This window comes from Heptranchias perlo, chromosome 32 (assembly GCF_035084215.1).
Source record: "Heptranchias perlo isolate sHepPer1 chromosome 32, sHepPer1.hap1, whole genome shotgun sequence".
In the NCBI taxonomy this organism is placed as follows: Eukaryota; Metazoa; Chordata; class Chondrichthyes; order Hexanchiformes; family Hexanchidae; genus Heptranchias; species Heptranchias perlo.
The window spans coordinates 20,158,539-20,172,616 of NC_090356.1; the positions used below are offsets into that span (position 1 = coordinate 20,158,539).

Sequence of the window (14,078 nt, forward strand, 5' to 3'; positions counted from 1 at the left end):
TATTTCTCAAAATAGAGTTATTATTTGGTGAAACGTGATTTATCCTCACAGGAATATATCTATTTTGTACTCTTATATTTTAACGATTCCCCAGTGACAATCAATCATCGTCTCTGCTAACTCTTCTGCCAGTTAATTTGGGTCAGATCCCTGCTTACTTCACTGAACTTTTCTTTTTTCTAGTCCAGCAGCCTTATCTTTGCCCCTTCATTATCCTGTTCTGTTTTCACATTGAACCTAACTTTGTTGTGCTCACTATTTCCCAATTGTTCTATTTTACCATCAATTATTGCCCCCCTCATTTCCCAGAACTAAATCGAACAATGCTTCTTTCCTCAATGACTAGAAAAATACAGATCTAGGATGCATCCTAAAGAAAGAAATTGCATTTATATAGCGCCTTTCACGACCTCAGGTGTCCAAAAGTGCTTTACAGCCAATTAAGCACTTTTGAAGTGTAGTTACTGTTGTAATGTAGGAAACGCAGCAGCTAATTTGCACAGAGCAAAGTTCCACAAACAGCAATTAAATAAGTGACCAGATCATCTGTTTTTAGGTGTTGGTTGAGGGATAAATGATGGCCAGGATACCTGAGGAGAACTCCCCTGCTCTTCTTCGAAATAATGCCATGGGAACTTTTCGGTTCACCTGAGACGGGGCCTCGGTTTAACATCTCATCTGAAAGATGGCACATCTGAAAGTGTAGCATTCCCTCAGTACTGCACTGGAGTCCCAACCAACACAGTGTTTCCCACTTTGACAACATACAGAACACTTATCCTGGTCAATCTTGAAATAGTTAAAATCACCTAATGTTATTGCCCTGTTATTCTCATATATCTCTCTGAATCGTCCACAAATCTCCCCTTGATCTTATCTCCACTGATTGGTGGCTTGTAATGTACATTGAAAATTGCCTTCCTATTTCTTAACTCAATCCATAAGGATTTGATCCTCATCCAACCCCCCGAGAATAACCAATACGTTCTAGTGCTGTGATAAAATCCTTATTAATATTGCCCTTTCCCCCTCTCTATCTTTAGGAACATTAACCTCCTAGTGCTGTCCAAACTTAAGCCACATCTCCAATATAGCTGCTACATTATACCCTGCCTTAGTTATTGCTGCTTCTAACTCTAACTTTGTTTTGAATGCTTTGTGCAATTATTTACATACCACTCAATCCTGACTCTGATTTTTTGGAAAGTTGACCTTTATTTTTTTGCCTAGTTTTCTCATTTGACTTTTTGCTATCTCCTGTTCCTTCTACAAGTGTTTTTATCTCTCACAACTTCAAAGCCTATTTTTCCCTTTCTCCTCCGATAATATTTTCTCACGATTTATTTCAGTAAAGCCTCCTGCTTCCATTCCAAAAGCTTTAATGGTCCTGCTCTCCCTTCTAATCCTGTGTGCATGCCCCCTTGTTACTGAATCACTGATTAGTGGAAATAATCTTTTGCTGTTTACCCTCTCAAACCCTTTCAAAATTCAAAAACGCCTATTTGATCCCAGCTTAATCTTCTCTGATCCAGTTAATACACACCTAGATTTTCCAAGTCTCTCATTGCAATTACAGTGTAAATTCAAAGAACGCAAACTCAGAGGGAATTGGAGCAGGGAGCCCGGGATCACTGAATTTACCCTTCTGTCCTCAGCCCTGCTATCCTCCCTGTGAACTTATCCTTCTTGTTTACTCACTTTCTCCCCTCCTGAAAACACCCGCTTTAGCTGCAATACAGTTCCATGGACATCAGGGAATCTCTCGGGCATCATCCGAGTGGCGGCTCTTCATGTGTAAGTTTAAGTAAGAAGGTCTAGAGTTAAGCCAGACTTGGGGAGCGCGGATGGAGAAGTGCCCAGGGATGTGCTCCTCCATGTATCCCTGCCACGTTGCTCCTCGCCTCCCCCCCCCTATTTCCCACTGCCGTGGTCTGACAGCTGGGAGTGCAGCCACCCATATCACGATAATGAGATGCAAAGCATGTCGTGTCTCCCACGGTTTGCATTCTTTGAACGCTGGGTGCAGGGGTTACCTGTTGGTCCCAGGAGTCCAGCATTCTCCCCACAACTTTGGGGGCCCAATTTTTTTGTTGTTGCACCTGGGCATCTGTTAGTGTCACAGAGCGTGGACTTGCACCGGCTGACGAGGAGGCCCCATCATTTATATAAAAAGAAATTTCATTTTTGAAAGCCACATAGAGGTGGAAAGACTAGGCCTGAGTGTTATCAAGCTGTTCGACCATGGAGTGCATTATAGCCAGACCCAGTAACGTGCCATCTGATATCCCTGCACTTTCCAGCAGGAATTATTAGTTAATGATGGGGAGCAGAAATCAATACTCATGATTTTCATCTTTGTAACCCAGAAGGAATGTTTTAGGGTCTGTACTTCTGCCTTGGCTGAGATCAGCTAACTCAGCATTGAGCAGGAATTAAACCTGTGGCCAGCCTGGCCTGTATGACTCACTATCATTTACCAACTGAAGCACAGATTATAGTTACCTAATCAACTCACAACACTGCAATCCGCAGTAAAAAAAAGTTCAGGACTGAACAGCACAAAACGGCTCAGGACTCTAATTCACAAACTTTTGATGGGCTGCAGTCAATCTACAAATGACCACATGTCGCCATTTTAAGGACAACTTACATTTCCATAGTACTCAAGTGCAGGAAAATGCTTTGAAGTGCTTCACAATTAGGAGGGAAAACCTTTGGATGCCGAGCAGAGGAAAAGAAAAGAAAAATGGAGATGGGAAAAAAAGGTATAGAGCAGGGGTGGGCAACGTTGCAGAGGTGGAAGATAGCAGTCTTGTAATAGAGCAGATGTGGGAGGCGATACTGAGCTCGAGCAGTACACTAAAATTCCACACCTCCTGGCACAACCTGAGGTGGCAGTCAAGGAGGTCAATTGAGTCCAGGCGTGTAGGTATCAACAAAGTGTAGCTTTTGGCCATGCTAATATTAAGCGGGAGGAAAGTTTGGCTCATCTGCTCCACTATCCTAAAACGACCACCATGTCAAACCAGCATTTGGAGAGGGAGGCTAAAGCCTGTGGTTTGAGGGGGGAGGTAGAGTCGGGTGTTTTCGGCATACATGTAGGAGCTGACCCCATGCTTCTGGATGACATCACCAAGGGATAGGATGTAGACGGTGAGAGGGAGGGATGAGAGACGGCACACTGGAGGTAACTGTGTGGGCAGAGGGGGAGAAACTTTGGTCTTACTGGCCTGTGCAACTCACTATCGTTTATCAACTGAGGGCAGGAGGAGCATAGACTACAGTTACCTAATCAACTCAGGACAGAGCAATCTGCAGTAAAAAAGGTTCTGAACAGCATAAAACAGCCCAACTTCAAACTGTTGCCCAATTGCGATCAATCTGCAAACAACCACGTGCAGCCTGGAATGCACTGCCTGAAAGGACGGTGGAATCAGATTCAATAATAACTTTCAAAAGGGAATTGGATAAATACTTGGAAAGGAATAATTTGCAGGGCTATGGGGAAAGAGCAGGGGGAATAGGACTAATTGGCTAGCTCTTTCAAAGAGCCGGCACAGGCACAATGGGCCGAGTGGCCTCCTCCTGTTGGATGTTGCAGGTTTAGCAGATCTGCAGTCATGCATGGAGCCAGAGATTGGGCTGTACTCAGACAAACAGAGGAGAAGCTGGATAGCTATGACCTTCAACTTTGTCCTTCAGACCAACCAGCCCCATCCTGGACTCGGCAAGCGGACACTATTCCATCAGTGAATAGATAAATCTCCAGTCAACCAGGTTCTTAGACATAACGGATGGATGCTGCACGGGCTGCCAGCTAATCTGATGAACCATTACCCCCACAGCCACCTGCAAGCCTGTCAATAGATTTTTTCAAAAAGAGATTTTTGTCCTTGAAACCTGAGACTCTTTAATTAAAACGCATTTTAAAAGGAACTGAAAATTAAGTCTTCCTTTGTATTGTTGTCTTTGGAACCAGCAATGATGTAACCTCACCAGCAGAATTTTAAACAGGGCAATTGAAAACACAAAATGGCGGTTTGCTCCACTATCCTGAAACAACAACCATTTTGAACACAGGGAATGCTAAGCAGGTGACAGCTACACATAATGGGACCCAGGGTATATCAATATGTTACTGTGATTGGATATACACTGCCTCCTTTCATTACTACATATGTTGCTGGGTAGTGGTGCATCAGAGTGATATAGCGGGTGGGAGGGTAGGAACATAGGAACAGAAGTAAGCTATGGAGTCCCTTAAGCCTGTTTCAGCTATTAGATCAGGGTCGATCTTTAATCACAAGAAGTCTGGTACAAGTGTGCTTTAGGGTAATGATACATCATAATGGTGGGGGAGAATGGCTGTGTATCAGATCCAGTGAGCGCCCTCGGTTCCGAAGGAACAGATTCACGAGCATGAAATGATCCATTCCAGGTACAGTATTTAAAATGAGACATTGATTCTTTGTCCTTTCATTTGTACCAAGAGCCATTTGTGAAGGAAGTACGGCCACCATCACATGGGTCACTGATTATCGGTCATCAGCGGGCCATTCCGTCCCGTTTATCAAGCCGCCTTAGCCTGGTGAGGTGGGATTATCCACATCTACATTGATGAACGGTTTTGATAGAGTAAATAAGGAGAAACTGTTTCCAGTGGCAGAAGGGTCGGTAATCAGAGGACACAGATTTAAAATGATTGACAAAAGAACCAGAGGCGGAACAGGTAGATAAGGTGGTAAAGAAGGCATATGGGATACTTGCCTTTATTAGCCGAGGCATAGAATATAAGAGCAAGGAGGTTATGATGGAGCTGTATAAAACACTGGTTAGGCCACAGCTGGAGTACTGTGTGCAGTTCTGGTCGCCACACTACAGGAAGGATGTGATCGCTTTGGAGAGGGTGCAGAGGAGATTCACCAGGATGTTACCAGGGCTGGAGCGCTTCAGCTATGAAGAGAGACTGGGAAGATTGGGTTTGTTTTCCTTGGAGCAGAGGAGGCTGAGGGGGGACATGATTGAGGTGTACAAAATTATGAGGGGCACAGATAGGATGGATACTAAGGAGCTTTTTCCCTTCGTTGAGGGTTCTATAACAAGGGGACATAGATTCAAGGTAAAAGGCGGGAGGTTTAGAGGGGATTTGAGAAAGAACTTTTTCACCCAGAGGGTGGTTGGAGTCTGGAACTCACTGTCTGAAAGGGTTGTGGAGGCAGGAACCCTCACAACATTCAAGAAGCATTTGGATGAGCACTTGAAATGCCATAGCATACAAGGCTACGGACCAAATGCTGGAATATGGGATTAGAGTAGACAGGGCTGATGGCCGGCGCGGACACGATGGGCCGAAGGGCCTCTATCCGTGCTGTATAACTCTATGACTCTATGACTCTAGGCGACATGAGGAAAAAAATTTTTACACAGAAAGTTGTTAGGATCTGGAATGCACTGCCTGAAAGCGAGGTGGAAGCAGATTCAATAATAACCTTCAAAAGGGAATTGGCTGAATACTTGAAGGGAAAAGATTTACAGGGCTATGGGGAAAGAGCAGGGGAGTGGGACCAATTGGATAGCTCTTTCAAAGAGCAGGCACAATGGGCCGAATGGCCCCCTTCTGTGCTGTAACATACTACAATACTATGATCACACTGTACTCAGTAGGAGAACTAATTGAATAATGTGAATCCCTTCAGTCTAACACGGATATGAAGTGTTTTCAGGGTGGAGCACCATGTGAATGCGATTTGGAGGTTTGAGCACAAAGGAAAATGCTCCATAGTTACATAACCACACAGTGATTCATTTCGTACCAATATTGCCATCCAGTGGGACAGGTGGGAGATGTGAACGATCATGGGAATTTAGACTGGCAGCAGGTATCTATCCCCACAATTTCTATAATGCTACTACACAAATTTACTTTGTGCAGAAGACTCTGGATGAAGACTGTAAGCTCACTGGTGGATCAGCAAGTTAATTCACCTATTGTGGTTCTGTGACACACTGACCAGGAAGATCCCAGGTTTATCCCTGGTCTGTCCCGAGTTAGCTGATCTCTGCAGGTGGAGTGCAACAATTGGCACCAGCACCTTGGCCTAGAAAGAGATGGAGAGAAAAAACAAGTCTGAGAGGGTCCCGACGCTTGATTGCGATCCAGCGACTCCTGCTGGAAAGTGCGCTTGTTGGGTGGAGACAGAATCAGGCTCAGCTACGTGGTCAAATAGCTTGCTGACACTCACTGTTTAGGGTCACACAACAAGAATGGCCACTTGGGAGAGGTAGGAGACAGCAGCCGTACCCCAGCAAGAGCCGGCACCTTCAGGAGAGCAGAGGGCAAAATGAAGGCAGGGAACAGATGAAGTCTGCATCATTTGATGCTGATAGTAGCACGCTCCCAACTCCTCCTGACTCCCATCATGATACTGAATGGGCAGTGAAATGCCAAGCACTCTGTGCTCCTGCGGGCTCCAGGGAAAGCTTCCTGTGTTTTGTGGCCCTTCTCTGTAGGCTGGGCTGTGTGTGCTGTTTCCCAAACCCCAACTCCTGAAGCTACCGTCTGCGATTTTCCCATTACCAAGCCCATGTCCTGCAAGTCTGGCATTCCAAGAGCGGTGTAACATGAAGAACATGGATGAGTTGAGGCTTCAAGGCTTATGAATCAGCTGTTCAGGATGGCACTAACCCTTTAACTCAAATTAATATGGGATAAAATCTAAAGTTAAGAGCTGTACAGTGCCATCAGCAACTGTCTTGCAAACTAATTTCACTACACAGATATGCCTAGCTTCGATTGCCACTTCCAAACTTTAATGTATCAGTCAGATCATTGTCAACTTGTTGACTTGTTCCCAGGATGATGGATAATTCAGCAACAGGCCACTCTCCATTATTTCGTACAAGCAAGGGCATGAAACAAAGCTCAGTTTAATCACATCAAACAAGCAGGCCTTTCTAAAATGCCGCCAACTCAAGCTGCCTCTGCAGAAATTCCCTGAATCCTGTCGGAAATGCCAAGCACTCCATGCCCCAGAGAAAGCTCCGTGTGGCCCCTGTCCATAAGCTGGGCTGTGTGTGCCTTTTCCCAAACCCCAATCCATGAAACTACCGTCTGCAATTTTCCCATTACCAAGCCCAGGTCCTGCAAGTCTGGCATTCCAAAAGCGGTGTAACATGAAGAACATGGATGAGTGCATGTAGATTCCAACTCCCCTACGTTCACTTTTCCCTGCCCCTTCTCCCACTCCCTCCCTCCGGCAATGATTTTCATGATCTGAGAGCTATTCAAGCTAATGCAACAGTCGGAACAAAACACAGCCCATTAACAAAGGAGAACCAAGTGCAAACATTAACGTGCTTAGCATAAGCCTGTGTTCAGTATAACACTGCAGTGCCGTGTTTGGGAACCTGATAGGATGTAGTAGCACATTCTTACAATACCAGCCTCCATTCTTACCCCCCCCCCTCCCCAAAAAGCTCTGTGATTGACAGCACCCAAGGAGGGCAGCACTGTGAATTTCACAGGCTGTGCACTACCGAACCCCACTCCATGGCAAAACCCCGATGCTTACATAACAAAAACTGCTGAGAAGGGTTTTTTATTTTGCTTAGAACAAATTGGGGCACAATAGCTTTAAATAAGGAAATTAAGTAACCATGTTGATGCAAATTTGGTGCATGTGTCTTTAAAAGAGTACAATCGTCATGAAAATGTAATTGGCAAACTTTTGGCTTTTATTTAGGGAAGGGGAAGAGCAAAGCGCTACATCACGCAGTGCGCTACATTAAGCAGTGCGCTACGTCACGCAGTGCGCTACATTAAGCAGTGCGCTACGTCACGCAGTGTGCTACGTCACGCAGTGCGCTACATTAAGCAGTGCGCTACGTCACGCAGTGCGCTACGTCACGCAGTGCGCTACATTAAGCAGTGCGCTACGTCACGCAGTGCGCTACATTAAGCAGTGCGCTACGTCACGCAGTGTGCTACGTCACGCGGTGCAGCGTGCTATGACACATAGTGCGCTACGTCATGCAGTACATGCTTTTTTTAAATATGTGTTGCAAGCTTTAAAAGATACAAGGCCTCAACAAATTCCTAGCTCAACATCATGCTGAGCTCTTCTTTTGCCGCCTTCGTGCCTACTTTTTTGGCCAGCAAGCTCCACCCCCTCCGCACATCTGATCCTTTCTCCTGTCTCCAGCCTCCCCGATTCACCTGGATCCCTCTCTCTGGCCTCCGACCCTCTCGAGCTTTTTGTTGCCAGTTAGCATGACATTGGCTGTGTCAGTTGCTCCGCTCCCCTCACTCACTCTAATCTATCTCCCTCTGAACATGCAGTGTTCTGTTCTCTCAGGTCTAATCCCAACATCATTATCAAACTTGTTGATAAAGGGGGTGCTGTTGGACGGTGGAAGGACCTCTACCTTGCTGAGGCTGAACAGCAACTCTCTGACAACTCCTACCTCCCCCTGGACCACGGCCCCACTACTGAACACCAACTCATCATTTCCCAGACCATTACTGACCTTCTGCTCTGGAAATCTCTCCCCTCCCCCCCCCCCCATGGCCTCCAACCTCATAGTTCCTCAAACCCACTTCTACCTCCTCCTCAAGATCTACAAACAGGACTGTCCCAGTAAACCAATCGTTTCAGCCTGCTCCTGCCCCACCAAACTTAGTTCCTCTTCTCTCAATTCCACCCCCCCCCCCCCCGCCCCAGACCCATCCAGTCCCCACCCACCCACATCCATGACTCTTCTGACACCCACTGCCTTTTTTAAAAAAACAATCCTGAAGGGCCTTTAGACCTAAAATGTCAACTGACTAGATTTCTGTATCTCCACAGATGCTGCCTGGCCTGCTGAGTATTTCCACTTTTTCTATTTTTGTTTTCAGATTTCCAGCATCTGCAGTATATTTGCAGTGTTACTGTGTAACTGTATGGAGACGCTGTTTATTCAGCAGGCTAAGTGCTATTCACTGTGTAACTGTTTAGCAATGTTGTTAATTCAGCAGGGTAAGGGTTACTCAGTGAATAACTACACTGACGCACTGTTTATTGAGCAGAGTGAGGATTTCTCTGTATAACTGTGCAAAGATGCTGTTTATTTTCAGCAGAGGGTTACTGTCTGTGTAACTGTACTGAGGTCCCATTGATTCAGCAGAGTGAGGGTTAAAAAAATCTTCAGCTTTAATTTAAATGAAATCACCATCTATTTAAGGGCTGACTGAACCACCTTAGTGTCACTAATAGTGTGATTACACACCACAGTGATCGAATCTGAATGATCACACGCCCCTGAACGAGATGTACATCGAGGTTCATGTCAATACACAGGGAAAATCCAGCCAGTCATCCATAACAGTACATTCCACAGACCCAACTCTCCACGGTGTAAATCTGGTTTTTAAAAACACTCCCTCGATTACTCCCCCAAACTACGGGAGGCCCCAGTATGTGAAGCGAGCATCCATGTCACACTGTACGCCTGAGCCAGAACTCTCTCCATGCAAAGTTCAGGGAAGGAATTCATAGTTTATGAAATAAAATCATTTACACTCGGGGTCAAAGCAAGCGGTCAGCAACAGCTGTGGAGCCTGAGACTCCAGATAATCAGAGCACATTGAGTTGTTAACGCCACATGTCCTACATCTTGTTGATGTAGGAACCCAGCGACATTGGTGAACCGTCCTCCCCCATCATTCTTGCCAGCCTCGCCTGCTGCCATCGGATCTCCACTCAAACCTGAACCCAGGGAGCTGGATTTCCTCCCTTTTCGTTTTGGCAATTACCTCCCCCAGTTCCAGTAGAGCTTCAATTAGAAGCAGTGGGACCGAGGTCGTGGGTCTATCCTTCAGTACAGCTCCCCCGGGACCCCTAGAAAATTGCCCAGAAGGAACACTTTAAGTCAGTTTAGCTCAGTTGGTAGCTCTTTCCTGAATGGGACAGTTGCAACATCAAGCCCCACTTCAGGAACTGAACACATAATTTGGGCCGACACTCCAATGCAGCACCGAGGGAGGTGCTGTCCTTTGGATGAAATGTTAAACCAAGGCCCGTTTGCGTGTCCCAGTGGACTTTCAAATGCCACGGCATTATTTGAAGAGCAACATTCCTCCCTTAACCAAAACTACAAAAAAAGAGATTCATTTGTTATTCAGCTCATTGCTGTTTGTGGAATCTTGCTGTGCATAAAATTGGTTGCTGCATTTGTCGGTAATCATGGCACTTCAAAAGGATTCATTGTATGTGAAGCACTTTGATATGTTTCCTGAGGGATGTAATAAAGGTATCAATGCAAGTGTTTCTTATCGTCAAGATCAGAGATTGTGTAACACCAATTGTTGAATCCCTGCAGTGTTGGGATGACTGTTCTCCTTAAGGTGTACTTAGTGTATCTCTACCAGTACAGCTTGAGGTAAATCACACGTAAGTCAGTAAACTTCAATGTGTGTGATTCTCTTAAATCACCCCCTCAAATTGTTCCCACCACCAGTAACAGACTTGTACCCACCGGTGCTTCACAGTAGTAATTTCACCGCTCAAAATGTTTTCTCCAGACACAACCCTAGGGCAGACTCTAGAATTGGGCCACCGGGGGCTTTTCACAGTCTGAACATTTCATGCCCCTCACCGTTAACGTCTGACAGCGCTGGACCAGATTAGCACAGGGACTGTGTGGTTGGAAAGGGAGCTGGACGCTCACCTCATGCCTCACTGCAGGGGCTCGGTCCCGGGGCTCACGAACTCCCAGGACCGTGCAGGAATGACTGGTGCGGAAGGAAATAACGGAGGATTGAACAGCGAAATGAAACGAGACACAGCAATCCCCAAATATATACACGTTATAAAGTTATTCTGAAAATTCTCCCTCAGCAAGAAAAAAAAGTGGCTGAACGTGGCGGTTACAGATTAAAACAAAGCAAAGCAAGTATTTTAAAACCTCTTCATTTTAGAATAATGGGACATCCATTACTTGTTGCTCGACACCAATACACGTCCATTAAAAATACTGTAAGTGAAAATACAATGATTGCTAGCATCCTGGAATCCTATCTGGGGGGGAGGGGGGCTACAATGGAATTCCAGTCCTTCTGTAAACTGGAATGTGTAATTTGTGGTTTCCTTCTCCGAACACTTTCCCACAAAAAGGAAGAAAGGGGAGGAGCCAAGCAACTCGAACGAGCAACCCGGCGCATACCACAGGGTAATGACAAGCCCCCAGGCAGAGCCCTGCTCCCACACCTCACTAATGACTGCAGCGTCCATGGGAGAGAGAACAATAATCCAACAGCAACACTAGAGAGAGAACCCCTCCTCCCCCCCCACTCCCCCAGCAATCGGATTCCAATGGGCATCATTCCAAATTGGACTTTCCAATTGCTCTGCACCATTTCATAGGATTTCCTTTCAAAATCCTGGGAGACTAGGAACACTTCTTTTAACACATAAAAGAATGAGGATATCCTCTGATATTCTGGGGGGGGGGGAGGGAGAAAGACAGTGAAATATACAAGCCACATCATTCCTTAATGCACATTTAATCAAACCCTTTTTAACCCTTTCAGGATCAAATACCGTAAACGCGTTAGCAACAAGCCTCCTCTCCTGGGACTAATCCACCGGCAACCACAGACTGTCGCCAATCTCCAGAACACGGTCCCATACAAGAGAGTGTGGAAACAAACCGATTAAGCAGGTCTCTGTGTTAGATGATCAGACCACCTGAGGAAGGAGGAAGCCTCCGAAAGCTTGTGGGATTAAAAATAAAATTGTTGGACTATAACTTGGTGTTGTAAAATTGTTTACAATTGTCAACCCCAGTCCATCACCGGCATCTCCACATCATAGATGATCAGAGGTACAGAGAGTTCAGTGCCCAAAGGGTTAATGTTGACAATGCTGGGCAACAGGATGAAAACATTCAAATGTCCCCCACCCCTTCCCAATTTACAGCACGTTACTACTGTCCCATTCACACTGCGATCGCAGCTTTCCTTTGCAAATTCTTCTGGAGGCATTGGTCCTAACGGCACAGTTCCTGGTACAGGATTCGGCAAAGACTGCAGGATTCTTAGGGGTCCGTTGCTAAACCCCCTACATCGGCTACTTCCTCACTCATTTTTCCTTCAATTTTCTCCAGATCTCCCCTTACCTGATATTATCCCCCAGCTTCTTCCCTTCACTCCTGATCCCTCAGTTCCCCCTCCTGATCATTCTCCCTTGAACCCCTAGTTTTCTGGTCTGATTTCCCCAGTTTACTCTCCCCGGGTCTGATTTCCCCAGTTTACTCTCCCCCTGGTCTGATTTCCCCAGTTTACTCTCCCCCTGGTCTGATTTCCCCAGTTTACTCTCCCCCTGGTCTGATTTCCCCAGTTTACTCTCCCCCTGGTCTGATTTCCCCAGTTTACTCTCCCCCTGGTCTGATTTCCCCAGTTTACTCATCCCCCTGGTCTGATTTCCCCAGTTTACTCATCCCCCTGGTCTGATTTCCCCAGTTTACTCTCCCCCGGTCTGATTTCCCCAGTTTACTCTCCCCCTGGTCTGATTTCCCCAGTTTACTCTCCCCGGATCTGATTTCCCCAGTTTACTCTCCCCGGATCTGATTTCCCCAGTTTACTCTCCCTGGTCTGATTTCCCCAGTTTACTCTCCCCGGGTCTGATTTCCCCAGTTTACTCCCCCTGGTCTGATTTCCCCAGTTTACTCTCCCCCTGGTCTGATTGCCCCAGTTTACTCCCCCTGGTCTGATTTCCCCAGTTTACTCTCCCCCTGGTCTGATTTCCCCAGTTTACTCCCCCTGGTCTGATTTCCCCAGTTTACTCTCCCCGGGTCTGATTTCCCCAGTTTACTCTCCCCGGGTCTGATTTCCCCAGTTTACTCTCCCTGGTCTGATTTCCCCAGTTTACTCTCCCCCTGGTCTGATTTCCCCAGTTTACTCTCCCCCTGGTCTGATTTCCCCAGTTTACTCTCCCCCTGGTCTGATTTCCCCAGTTTACTCTCCCTGGTCTGATTTCCCCAGTTTACTCTCCCTGGTCTGATTTCCCCAGTTTACTCTCCCTGGTCTGATTTCCCCAGTTTACTCTCCCTGGTCTGATTTCCCCAGTTTACTCCCCCTGGTCTGATTTCCCCAGTTTACTCCCCCTGGTCTGATTTCCCCAGTTTACTCCCCCTGGTCTGATTTCCCCAGTTTACTCCCCCTGGTCTGATTTCCCCAGTTTACTCCCCCTGGTCTGATTTCCCCAGTTTACTCCCCCTGGTCTTTCTCCTCTGATTCCCCCAGTTTCCTTCTCCAATTTATCTCCCCTGAAATCCCAATTTTATGTCCCCATATCCCCTCTGTTTCCTCTCCTCTGATATTTCCCTCCCCCGGTCCCGGTCCCCACCTCTCCTCCTCCTCTCCCTTACCTTCTCCGTGGTGTTGCTTGGTGTCCATGACAGCGCAGTCCGCTCCAGAGCTGAGTTCTGCCAGTCTCCTGCTGGTGGCGGTCAGCTCGGCTCTCAGGCTGGTCACTTCCCGGCTGGCGGACTGCACGGCCACATCGATCCTCCCCGCCAGCTGTTTATTGTCTTCCATGGTTCTCAGGATCTTGGCCTGCGGAGAACGACATGCTGGTCAAGAGTGCGGAGGGAGGAAGCGAGAGAACGAAGCGTGTCCCCAGCGCCGGATCCTGCGCTAGCGGAGAGCTGCAGCCAGCTCCACTCAACCAGGCTTTCCATCAGGACTCAGCTGGCGGAGACACGCCAGGCCCTTTAAATGGACACTACCATCCCCAGCCAGGGGGAGCCTGAGGACAAAAAAATAAAATAAACTCCTCTTTTTACAAGCTAACAACATTCAGAGGCAAAACAATACATTTATTTGTTCAATTACAGCCTGAAATTGATCCCCTTTGTCAATTTCAATTTTTGCTTCATGTCAATTACAGAGTAACTCACTCTTCCCTCCCTTCACTGCTTGTGTAGGATTCCCTGTCCTGCTGTAATCCCTGGTAACAATGCTCCACAGATGCTGGCCTGCCTCATTTGCTTCGCAAATTCATTGGTGCCTGTAGCAAGCTGGCGAGAGACTCGGGCTC

At 46.8% G+C, this 14,078-nt stretch overlaps 1 protein-coding gene across 4 annotated transcripts in view; it reads right to left on the reverse strand.

Annotated features, from left to right (window-relative positions):
* The window catches only part of LOC137301143 (kazrin-like), a 656,751-nt gene that overhangs the window by 268,819 nt on the left and 373,854 nt on the right, over window positions 1-14,078 (reverse strand). For all 4 annotated transcript variants that reach the window (XM_067970588.1, XM_067970590.1, XM_067970592.1 and 1 more), the window contains one exon: window positions 13,408-13,594. In XM_067970588.1, coding sequence (XP_067826689.1) covers window positions 13,408-13,594 — 187 coding nt within the window. The remainder of the gene's footprint in view (window positions 1-13,407; window positions 13,595-14,078) is intronic.